Here is an 11249-nt window from a genome sequence, read left to right as displayed (position 1 = left end):
ATAAAACTTTCTTTTTTCAAATAGGTCTATGGGAATACAATATAGCCTCTAAAGCTTTGACTTGTGATCTGCCCGGCAAATATCGAGACGAGAGGGGCCATCATATATCTTTTCTTCTAAAGTTCGTGCATTGATCTATTGACTCTTGTTAGTCGGTAGTGTCACTTGGAAAATAGAATAGATGATTGCATGATCATCAACTTACATGATGCATTCCAAGCTGGTCAAGCTTTTGCACACCCAGTAAGCGCATGCAAGTTTTGGTCTCGTCAGCCAAGACTAGAGATTGGCTTAGTTTATTCCTTAAGAAAAAAATCTTTCTGTTCATATGCTTACTTTGCAGTGTCCTTTTGACACCATCGACACCTCCGGCGGCCAGCCCCCATAGTGGTGGTCGTCCAATACCGACCCCTTTTGCACCCAGGCAGATGGCTTTGACTACATCAGTGCCTCTCTTAACACCGCCATCTATCCAAACTTCGACTTTATCAAAGACTTCAGGACAGTATTTCCGGATTTCGAGCAATGTATGCACAGCAGGAGGAGAGGTGTCAAGGGATCTACCACCGTGATTAGATAGAATTATGCCCTTGACCTGGGGTCGATAAAGTGTGGCGATATAGGCATCTTCATGTGTTTGGATCCCTTTGAGAATGACAGGAAGCTTGGTGTGTTTTGCCAGCCACGAAAGAGTCTCCCTCCAAGTGAGAGTAGGATCAAGCCCTGCAAACACTTGCTTTTCTTTGTCTTTCCGGGCGGTTTCTGGCAAGTCTGCCTCGGTAATTTCATTGATGACATCGCCGCTCCTCTGATCATCTTCCCGTTTACCCATAACAGGCGTATCCAGTGTGAGTACAACAAATTTGATCGCACGAAGCTTGTTGATTCGAGCAATCATTTTCTCGCTCTTATTTCGATTTTCCTGCACGTACAACTGCCAGCCAAATGACTGGTCGGGTGAGGCATTCTCCACAATTTGCTCTGGCGTCATAGAGGCACTGTTGGAAATTATTTGCAAAGCCCCGAAGCTGCGACATGCCTCCGCGATTCCTGCTTCACCAGTTGGATGTCCCAGGCGAGCTTGGGCGGCAGGAGACACATAAATTGGCATCGATACCGGGTTTCCTAATAAGCTCACATCAAGACTGCACTCGGTACAGTCGATAAACACTCTCGGTCGCAAAACAATAGAGCGAAATGCCTCTGTATTCAATCGCTTAGTGATTTTGTCATCTGCGGCCGAATAGTAATATCCCCAGGCTTTTTTGCTGATCTTCGCGGTCGCCACTTCCTCGATTTCATCCATATTTAAAAGGGCTGTGACAGGAGGGTGATCATTGATCTTCTCTGGTGCCACGGGCGTCTCTTTCTTGGTCACTGTTGCAGGATCAACATTCCCAATAAAGGCCTCGGGCTTTAGGTTCTCCTCTAAAGTCCCTGCTGGGTGTACTGGGTCAAACTCCTCTGTCGCATCTTTGCCTGCGAGTTTAAGGATGACATTTGCACCACCCGGATGTTCGGCAAGGAAGTTAGTGACCTATAAGGATTGTCAATTTCCTGAGGTCTCTACCCTTTGAATATCTAAAACTAGGGTTTAACCCGTCACTTACATCGTAAATCTTGCCATAGAGAATGACCCAGCAACTCTTGCTATTGTTGTGTTTAGCCACTAGAACCATGTCAGCTTCCATTTCGAGGCTATACTAGCACGCGCAGGATTTCGAACCTTCTGTGGCATCAAACACCTTTCCCATCTTGAAGATTTTCGGATGTCCGAAGAGTTGAGTAGCTTGGAGGTCAATGTAACCCAAGTTCTATTTAACACCATGCCCCAACGGAATTCGCTGGCAATTTGAAAGCGGAAGGTGAGTCGCTTGACCGTGTTTGTCTATCTTATTTCCGCGTTATCCAATCAGCAGCAATCTTTTACCGACACAGCAGATAACAGCCGGACCGCCGTGCGGGGTATCGGCAGGGACGTCAGCTGCTCTACAAAAGTAATAGCTTCCAGTCAGAATGTCTGCTTAGGTACAGGCACTATAGGATTTTATCACTATCAACGTGGGTATCTCTTCTGGTAAGGTAGAGTATTACGGAACAAAGACCAGGTCTCCATCGCTCAAATCCAACCCCATATTCATAGGGGGGACAACTTCTTCGCAAAAGCAACGAAGAGAACAGTGGCACAATTGAGGATATAATTCGAAGATTTGTGCCGCATATATATGTATTATAATGCATCGAAAAGTGTAGTATCAGCCTCACTCCAGAATGTCCCCGATAGACTTTCCAGAGTCTCGAAGTCGGGCATCCAGAGAGGATCACTTTGGGCTTGGTCGATCCAAGGCGCAAGTTGCAGAGCCATTCTGACCGCATGGTCGCTATCATCTACAGGATAGGTTTGAGGCGTCGCCCCTGTCCGTGTGTCTGGAGCGAGTCCAGTCGGGTTTGTTGGTGGGAACTTCTCACCACTCGACATGCCAGGCACAGCAGTATTCAACGTTGTGGCTCCATGCTGAGCGGTCATCAGTTCGGCCATACCTGCATTGATGGCGGTTTCGTTTCCTTGTAGTTTTTCCATGGCTGCATTGACGAGCAACTCGAACGCGTCGCGGTACTTCTTGACCCAAGCTGCTCGCTCACCCATCACGAACAGTACTGTCGAACAGGCTCGAATATCATTACTTATCCGGATAGACCAGATTTGATCTGTGTGAGTCCATAAAGCGTAAAGTAATGTGATTCCTGCCATAAATACCGTCTGCACAGCCAGGAAAGAATGGCCATACTCGAGTGTTTGATGAAGCCGTTTGTGAGACTGGCAGATTTCTCCGGCAGCTTGGAGACAGATGTGATAGTACGGGTCAGTGATGGGGAGAAGCGGAAGGAACGGTTGAATCAAAAGTCTAACTGCACGGTTGTAATGAAGCATGGGATAGTCGAGGTCAGAACCACTGAATCGTGATAGGGCGGATTCTTTCCACTGCTCAAGCTCAAGGTACAGCGGATCCATCTTGCGTCGTAGGAAGGATAAGGGTCGATCAGCACGATAAATTTTATGTTGAATCCGAGAGTCGATGCGCCGGAGTTTGAAAAGATAAATTGCAAAGGTAAGGTTCGTAGTCTTGCTGGGATCCTGAGGTGCTATCAGTATTGAAGGGTCATGGACATCGTCATCAACATCCAACGGCAGCTCAAGGTCAATATGGCGGTCGGAAATGCTGAACGGACGGCCAAGCGACATTGATACAACTCTTTCCAGATAATATACCACCCAGAAAAGCCTCCGTCTCATTTGAACAGTGAAGGGGTCCATGTTTATTTCATTTGCCTTACGATGAAGGCCCAGGTCAATTGCGGTGCGCATCGCGAGCCCAATCATGTACCACATTCCATGGCTGGATGCAGTGCGAAGGTGATATACTACAAGAAGAACCATGGCCTCAATGTTTTCAATAGAGCGAGCTTCGCACATGGTAGGCACATATTGTAATGCGGTGGTATAGAATCGCTGAGAAGATTGTGAGCACATCAGACCGGCAAAATATCTCATTGAATTCTTACCTCTGGCGCAGTATATGCGTATTTCTCACTCAGCTGCAGCATGGTGGCACCAATCGCATAGACAATATTTAGTTTGAAAATGGCGAACCGGTCGGACTTTGAAAGGTCTTCCCGCTTGATTTTGGCCAACTTCCATCTCTCTTCGTGTAAATTCCATAGCTGACTTCGATCTAGAAACGGGTATCTTGAATGGAGCCTTCTGAAATATGTCTCGAGAATTTTCGAGCCCATTTCATCTGTCGGAGGTTCCACATCAGGAGGTAGTCCTCTTGGTCGATCCCGTACTCGAGCGCAACCACCAGCCAGTTGGTTTGATGCGCCTGGCAGAGGTCCTATTGCATTTTGGGAAGCGCCAGAATGGCCAATCGAAGGCTGATGCGTCCTCGAAATAAACTGATTCCATACGCTGGTCTGTACCATCTCCCCGAGGTTGGCAGCCAAAGAAAGACCGGAGCTCGAGCCCACATAGGCTGGAGCTTCCGATGAGCTTAAAGCCAGGAGGCCAACAATCTCACCAACGGGGTTATTATCCAGACCTAGACTGGGGGTTGTTGTATGTGGAGTCGCATGGCCACCCTGCGGCGACCAGATTGAAGAAGCCTGATTGGCCCCAGCATTCTGACTCGCCGATGAGTCGGTCTGCCCAAGCTTCCCTTCAAGGAAGGCAACTCGCTCCTCCAGAGCACGCGTATAGCTATTTTTTTTTATGTCAGAGAAGATATAAAGAAAGAGTACTTTGGTCAATTTTCTGGCACATACTCATTTTCGCGATCTGTGTCCTCTCTCACACTTGACTTGTCGCACGTGACGCCAGCCTTCTGGCAGTTCGAGCAGGTTGGATATTCATTGTCACACTAAACCAAATGTATCAGTTTCGGATATCAAATTGACTGTTTACTATGCATTCCACCTTTTGTTTTCGTGTCTTGCAGCGGGTACATGCTGTTCGCCCGCGCTTCCGAGGATTGTAGTCCTTGGTGGCAGGACTGGTCTGTCTGGAGGACACCGAACTCTGTGAGAGCGGATACATTATGCACGGTATGGACTAAACAAGACCCCACGCTCTTGAACATTTATCATTATGAAGGGTCGAACAGAGTCGTGTGTGGCCAGAGCGACTAAGAGGTTGTGAGAGGGAGAAACGAAACGGCGGGTGAGAGGCGACAATGCCAAGACTTTGGATTGAGCTGGCGATGCTACCCCATATTGATCTATAGGACCTGACTAACACCTTGAAGGGATCCAAACCAGCGCTCTCTACTGCAACAGCTCTTGCAAATCAAATGAAAACATTCATTCTCGCTCGTATTATTATATTCTATGCAAGTAAAATTTTTGGTATCACACGCCATGCAGTTATCAATGCATTTGGGACAACAAAGACAATAGAAATCATGTTCAAAAACCGCTGAATTTTTATTTATTTTTGTTCCGCACTTTTCTTTTCTTCGAAGCCTAACAGCTCCGGCTCTGCGCGAGAAGGAGGCATAGATGATTCAGCGAGAGTTGACATAGATGTTCGTTTCTCCGCGGTTTTCTCGGGCTCGTTGGCTTCGCGCTGTTCCGGCAGGGATTCAGGCAATCCAGCTTCTGGGTCTCTTATGGCCTGTTCAGCCTTTCGCTTTTCGTCTTCAATCTCTTCGGGTTCTTTTGGTCGCTCTAAGCCACGGTCACGAACAAAAGCGCAGGCAAGGAAGCATATGCCAATCAAAGGAACCTGTAGAATGAAGACTGCATGCGAAGCTTTGGTATAAGCAAGCAGTATCTGGGCCCATTGCAAATCCGTGACAGAGGACCGAGATGGTAGTGAGTATGATGAGTGTGCGAGATATGAGAGCTCAGTTGGGAGGTGTGAACGAAGAGTTGCCTGTAAAAGTGCAGCCGAAATGGCAAGCCCACAGGCTCCGCCCATGCACCGGAAGAAATTTCGGTTGGAAATAGACACAGCACGCTGGGACTTGGTGCAGTGTGCCTGTAATGCCACAAGAGTTGGTTGGAATGTAAAGCCAATTCCTGTACCAGCAACCCCGACACAGACTGCGATCACAGCAGGGTGGGTGTGACGGTCAAATAAGAGCATTAGCCCAGCACCCCTGTGTAAAAGTCAGCTGTGTGCAAGTTAAGAACATATTGGGGTTGTAGCAGACTTACAGAGTCCAGAGGCCAAACCCAACCCAAATAATCTCCCCATAACGCTTGAGGCGAGAGATATATTGTCCAGAGCAAATTGAAGCGATCGATTGGCAAGCCACCATTGGTGCTGTCAAGGCTGCAGACACAATAGGAGACCAGCCACGTGCATTCTGATAGTACAAGGGTAGGTAGTAGAGATAGGACTGATATACTGCACCAAGTAGCAAACTCTGCAATAGTAGGGCCACAATGACTTTGTTCTTAAAAAAGACCACTGTATCCAGATTAGCCAAGAATTCAAAATTTGTCCTGTCGGGGTGTGATTTCATACTGGGAAGCATGGGCAAAGCAGCGACTTTCCATTCAATAAAAACAAATGCAATGAAGGCGCAGGCACCAATGACAAGCATACTGATAACCATGGCAGAGTCCCATGGGAAATAAGATCCACCACCAGAGACAGGAATTAAAATGAAAATGATTCCAATTGACGAAGCGAGCACACCGAACCAGTCGATACGGCATATATTTTTCCGGAACGCATCCTTCTTTGCATTATTTGGGATGAGAAAGTATCCGATGACAGCAGAGATGGCGGCCAGTGGAGAAATCATCCAGAAAAAGCCCCGCCATGTTGATCGCATGATGAATGCAGCTGCAATAAATGGTCCAATAATATTTCCCACGCCAAGGGACGCTCCCAAGATCCCCTGGTATTTTCCACGCTGTTCAAGGGTGACCACATCTGAGACTATGATCATTGTGAGAGATGTTACACCACCGCCAGCAACACCAGCCAAGCCTCTGAACACATAAAACATCGCTGGGTCTTGCGAGAGACCACATAGCAAGTCTGCAATGCATAGCAAGATCAACGCGGAAATATAAACAATCTTTCGGCCGAAGATATCGGAAAGTCGACCATAGAGCACTGTAAACATAGTGTTGGCAATTAAAGATGAAGTCCCAGCCCATGAGATTGTATCCTGAGCGCCTAAGTCTCGCGCAATAGTCGGTAAAGTGACACTAATACCATTTTGGTCCACGAAAGTAATCACTAGTGAGGTTGCTAGGCTAGAGAAGACAACCATAAGCTGCCCAAACGGCAGAATATTCGTTTGATCATGTAAAGCCTTCTCGGCTGCACGCTGTCGATTCATTCCTCTTCCAGGCTTTCACGGCCAGCGCAAGCCAGTAGGCTGTCTAGTCAGTTGGAATGTGCTGACAAAAACTTGGCATTGGCCAACAATATAGAGAATATTGATATGGAGAAAGAATGCTGGTAAGACAATCGAATGAAAAAGTCTTGGCCGAAGCTTGAAGTTTGAATAAAACGTGTTCTCCACTTGCGCAGAAAAATGGTGACAATTCACTTCACGGTAATGCTGGGTACGCAGTGGATTAAAAGGAATCAAGAAATTTAATGGATTTTTCCCTAGGTGCTCTTCCTCTAGTACTAATCGGCATGTCGGCAAAGTATTCTGTGCGTCCATTGGAGACTGACGCCGCTGCGCAGGATCACAATCGGACGTCACTCCGACGCAAACAGAAAAGCCTTCCATCCTGTCCTGATTCTGCACCGGTGGGCGGCAATTTAGAGACTCTGGTATTAATTCCGCGTCACCGGGGGTTATGGTTGGTGAACGGAAGCGCCGACGTGGAGCCGCCACTTCGGATATCCGATCGGACATCCGATACTTAGTCATCTCGGAATAGTTCTCATGCGTCAACTGGCGGATTTGACGTATCCTGGAATGGTTATTATTGTTGAAAGTTTACAAGATGGGCGGTGTGCAATATGATGCAGACTAAGGTTTCCATTACTGTTTTTTTATTTGTTCCATAGCTTGTTCTTCACAATTTAGACGTCATGATAGCACTTCTGTACTGACGACTACATTCCCAACATAACAACGAAGTCCCCGATAAATCTGAGCCTCGGCCATATCATAAAGAAAACTTCATGCCAACCAGATCCTCACTCAAATGAAATAGCCTTTCAGCAGATTCAAGATTCACTGCATGGGGTGCAGTCTTGGAAAACTGGCAGTCACTGAGATAAACAGCCGAAGGCTCAGTCACAACTTTTGTCTTGTCAGCATCATCCATTTTGAATTGGAAAAATGGCAGCATGGGACCATACCGTTCAATGCAGGATCAAAGGCAGCAACAAGCATTGTTGCTGCACCTTGATCTGCTGATTTCCAAAAGTTACTGGTTTTCGACATCGTCTCATTGCCGGCATCATCAAGACCCCGACTTAGCCCAGTCCAGATCGCTGGGATTGCAACAATTAGACCCATGACATGGAATTTTTCAGAATGAAAATTGACTCACATCCAGGGTGTACACTATATGAAACAATTCCAGCAGATGTCAGGTGCTGAGACAGGTATACTGTGAACAAAATGTTTGCACATTTAGACTGCCCATATGCTAACCAGCCATTATATCCGCCGGCCGTAGGACTGAACATTGGGGGTAGTCCTTCTGGGGGTCTCTCGTCAATAGGCACTTCTTTTCCTTCAAAATTATAGTCGTGGAACCGGATGGGTGATAACCGATGGCCAGCGCTGGTGACATTGACGATTCGAGTCGACCCTTTGTCAGAATCTTTAGATGCAGCCTTCATCTGCTGCATCAACAGGTTGGTGAAAAGGAAATGTCCAATATGATTTGTTCCAAATTGTATCTCAATTCCCTCTTCTGTGCTCTCTTTATCCAAGACCATCATTCCGGCATTGTTGATGAGTGTATCAACCCGGTCAACTAGAGCCTGAATCTTTGACGTCGCTGCATGAATGGATTTCTGGGAGGCAAGATTCAAAGCCACTGTTTCCACAGAAATTCCCCTTGAAGCTTGTCTCACCTTTTCGGCAACCTGTTGAACCTTGGCTTCTGTCCGCGAGGCCAGGATTAATTTGGCAGGATTCTGGCTTCCAATTGCCAATGCAAGAGCCTCACCAAGGCTATTGGGACCCACTCCGGTGATAATAACTGATCACGCCTTGTTAATTCAACTCTTTATGTAGTCCCATGCATTGTAGCTGCAACTGACCATTCTTGTTTCGGATTTCATTTGCAAAGGCACTCGCAACTTCCGTTGCGGTAGTCTTCTCATTAAACTCAGGATGAGACGTAGCCATCGTGTCTTGTAAATTCTGCATTAACCGACTGCAGGCATTTTTTTTAAATTCCCCTGCAATCTGGCTCTATAAATGTCTATCTTACCTTTTTCTATAGCCTCGATATCTCGATGGCAGCCCCGCAAATAAGTGCCATATTTCTCCCTGAGCCCCACAAAAAGCTGTCCTTTTTCCACCAAAATATACATTCACAAGTCATGTTCTAGCTTCATGTGTATCTCGCTAAACACGTCATGATTATTTGCAGCAATGGGGTGTATTAGCTTTTGCGGGGATGCGGGGCATCGCAACCATTCGTCAACTTGGACTTGAGGATATCCGGGCCCCGCAAGAACACCCTCCACATTGCCCGTTTACCGTCGAGTTATGACCACTCATTGGCGAGAGTGACACGGCAAAGTTGGCCGAGCCCTGATTTCGAGCCATTTTTGGCATGCCGTTCGGCAGTTGATAGTGATTGAGTACCCGTTCTATTCGGGGTAACTCCAGAATCCCTCAAGGGGCAAGCCCTGCAGGTGGTCATTAAACTTAAGACTGCGCTGAACAGCGCATTTGATATTTCAGAGATTTAGAAAACACCTAGCCTTTTTTTCACAATCAATATATTTGGACAGACCACAGAAACATGACGGTTTCACAGTTCTCGAATGGAAATGGCACAACACCTAAGCCAACTGGAATCAAGGTTGTGGTTGTCGGAGCAGGTAGGCCCCCTCACGGCCTCTCATATTCCCTGATTTAACAATGAGCAGGATTTGGTGGATTAACCGCTGCTATCGAGTGTCACCGACAAGGACATACTGTAGAAATATACGAGTCATTTCCAGGTAAGTTCAGACACAATCAACCTTATGCGTATGTCTTGCTCATTGGCTTTGATTTTAGAGCTCAAGTCGCTTGGTGATATTATTTCCTTCGGTCCCAATGCAGGACGTATCTACCGTCGTTGGTCAAATGGAAAAGTCGCAGATCGCCTAAAGCCGCTCAGTATCAACCTTGAGAATCATGGGTTCAAGATCCATAAATGGACTGGGGAACTAGTTCACACACAACACGCACATCAGCATGATCCTGATGCACCTGTATTTAACGGCCATCGCGGCGAGCTGCATACAATTGTTTTTAATTATGCGAAGAATGAGCTGGGGATTCCAATTTACCTTGGTCAAAGAGTCACCCAATATTTCGAAGATGAAAATCAAGCAGGTATCATTCTGGAGGATGAATCAAAGGTGAGAGAGCTTGATTGGATTTAATATTTCTTCGGGGCTTAACTCTTCGATAGGTCACTGCAGATGTCATTATTGGTGCAGATGGCGTTCGTTCCAAGGCGCGAGAGCTTGTTTTGGGCTACTTTGACAAACCAAAGTCCAGCGGTTACGCTGTGTTTCGAGCCTGGTATGCAAGTACCAAATAAAGAACACCCGAATAAATCGACTGACTTGGGAATTTGAACAGGTTCTCAAACGTGGACATGGTTAAAGATCCTCGGACAAAGCACTTTTGTGAGAATGGCGACACGTTCAATGGCTGGATTGGACCTGACGTACATTTCCTCTTCTCTACCATCAAGAATGGGCAGGACTGTTGCTGGGTTCTCACGCATAAGGTTAATGGTTTCCTGTTTCTCAACCCAAGGATGAAGCTAATTTCGGACTTGATTGGTTTTAGGATGAGGCTGACATCGAAGAGTCATGGTCTTTTCCCGGAAAACTTGAAGATGTTTATAAAGTGATTGAAGGCTGGGATCCTATTTGCAAGGCCATTGTCGAGAAGACCCCTTCAATAGTCGACTGGAAACTTGTATATCGTGACCCACTGCCTCGATGGGTAAGTGAGCACGGACGTATCGCACTTCTTGGAGACTCCGCGCATCCTTTCCTCCCGACATCCGCTCAAGGTGCGACACAGGCAATGGAAGATGGGGTTGTACTTGCTGTGTGCTTGAAGCGGGGTGGGAAAGCGAACATCCCCGATGCAGTGCGCGCTTACCAAGACATTCGATACGAGCGTGTCAGAGCTGTTCAGAAAACAGGAGAAACAACTCGTGATATGTGGCATAAAGCCGACTGGGAAAAGGTAGCGAAAGATCCTAAGTCAATTCAATTGCCTCGGGAAGACTGGATTTTCCATTTTGATGCTGAGAAAGATGCCGAAGAAACTTTCGACAAGGTGTTTCAGAGGATTCAAGGATAATGTCGTCATATTTTGTTCTCTTTAGTTATTTGCGAAATTGAATTAAATAATGATTCCTTTCAGTCGCATATAGTTTCTTTGTTCTTGCCTGCCGCCTTGTTTTTGTGAGGGTCTTCGGAAGCCTATAGAGCATTGCAAGGTCGAAAGTGCCTTTTTGGCCGACAAAAGCCTCAAAGAGCACATGACTTGTTCATTTATTTTATGCATTAA

At 46.6% G+C, this 11249-nt stretch overlaps 5 protein-coding genes across 5 annotated transcripts; 1 reads left to right on the top strand and 4 right to left on the bottom strand.

Moving 5' to 3' along the window:
* Positions 1 to 48: 48 nt before the first annotated feature.
* On the bottom strand, positions 49 to 1754 carry N7462_009996 (FMN-dependent alpha-hydroxy acid dehydrogenase; the record flags this gene model as incomplete). The annotated part of the gene is made up of 5 exons (XM_057081710.1): positions 49 to 135; positions 206 to 279; positions 337 to 1537; positions 1611 to 1669; positions 1727 to 1754. The coding sequence occupies 5 exons, from the start codon at positions 1752 to 1754 to the stop codon at positions 49 to 51; spliced, it is 1449 nt and encodes a 482-aa protein (XP_056928750.1).
* A 476-nt stretch (positions 1755 to 2230) lies between these two features.
* Positions 2231 to 4594, bottom strand: N7462_009995 (putative C6 transcription factor; the record flags this gene model as incomplete). The annotated part of the gene is made up of 4 exons (XM_057081709.1): positions 2231 to 3511; positions 3565 to 4258; positions 4324 to 4418; positions 4463 to 4594. The coding sequence occupies 4 exons, from the start codon at positions 4592 to 4594 to the stop codon at positions 2231 to 2233; spliced, it is 2202 nt and encodes a 733-aa protein (XP_056928749.1).
* A 390-nt stretch (positions 4595 to 4984) lies between these two features.
* Positions 4985 to 6857, bottom strand: N7462_009994 (putative MFS transporter; the record flags this gene model as incomplete). Its single annotated transcript, XM_057081708.1, has 3 exons — positions 4985 to 5657; positions 5716 to 5971; positions 6029 to 6857. 3 exons carry the CDS (start codon positions 6855 to 6857, stop codon positions 4985 to 4987), a joined length of 1758 nt encoding a protein of 585 aa, XP_056928748.1.
* A 787-nt stretch (positions 6858 to 7644) lies between these two features.
* Positions 7645 to 8843, bottom strand: N7462_009993 (Short-chain dehydrogenase; the record flags this gene model as incomplete). Its single annotated transcript, XM_057081707.1, has 4 exons — positions 7645 to 7781; positions 7841 to 7975; positions 8035 to 8694; positions 8756 to 8843. 4 exons carry the CDS (start codon positions 8841 to 8843, stop codon positions 7645 to 7647), a joined length of 1020 nt encoding a protein of 339 aa, XP_056928747.1.
* A 625-nt stretch (positions 8844 to 9468) lies between these two features.
* Positions 9469 to 11039, top strand: N7462_009992 (uncharacterized protein; the record flags this gene model as incomplete). The annotated part of the gene is made up of 6 exons (XM_057081706.1): positions 9469 to 9547; positions 9596 to 9670; positions 9729 to 10075; positions 10129 to 10241; positions 10302 to 10452; positions 10515 to 11039. 6 exons carry the CDS (start codon positions 9469 to 9471, stop codon positions 11037 to 11039), a joined length of 1290 nt encoding a protein of 429 aa, XP_056928746.1.
* Between the last annotated feature and the right edge of the window lie 210 nt (positions 11040 to 11249).

The sequence above is a fragment of the Penicillium macrosclerotiorum genome (genome assembly GCF_028827735.1).
Source record: "Penicillium macrosclerotiorum strain IBT 26536 chromosome Unknown utg000010l_segment0_segment0, whole genome shotgun sequence".
NCBI classification, from domain to species: domain Eukaryota; kingdom Fungi; phylum Ascomycota; class Eurotiomycetes; order Eurotiales; family Aspergillaceae; genus Penicillium; species Penicillium macrosclerotiorum.
This window is presented reverse-complemented; position numbering and strand designations above follow the sequence as displayed.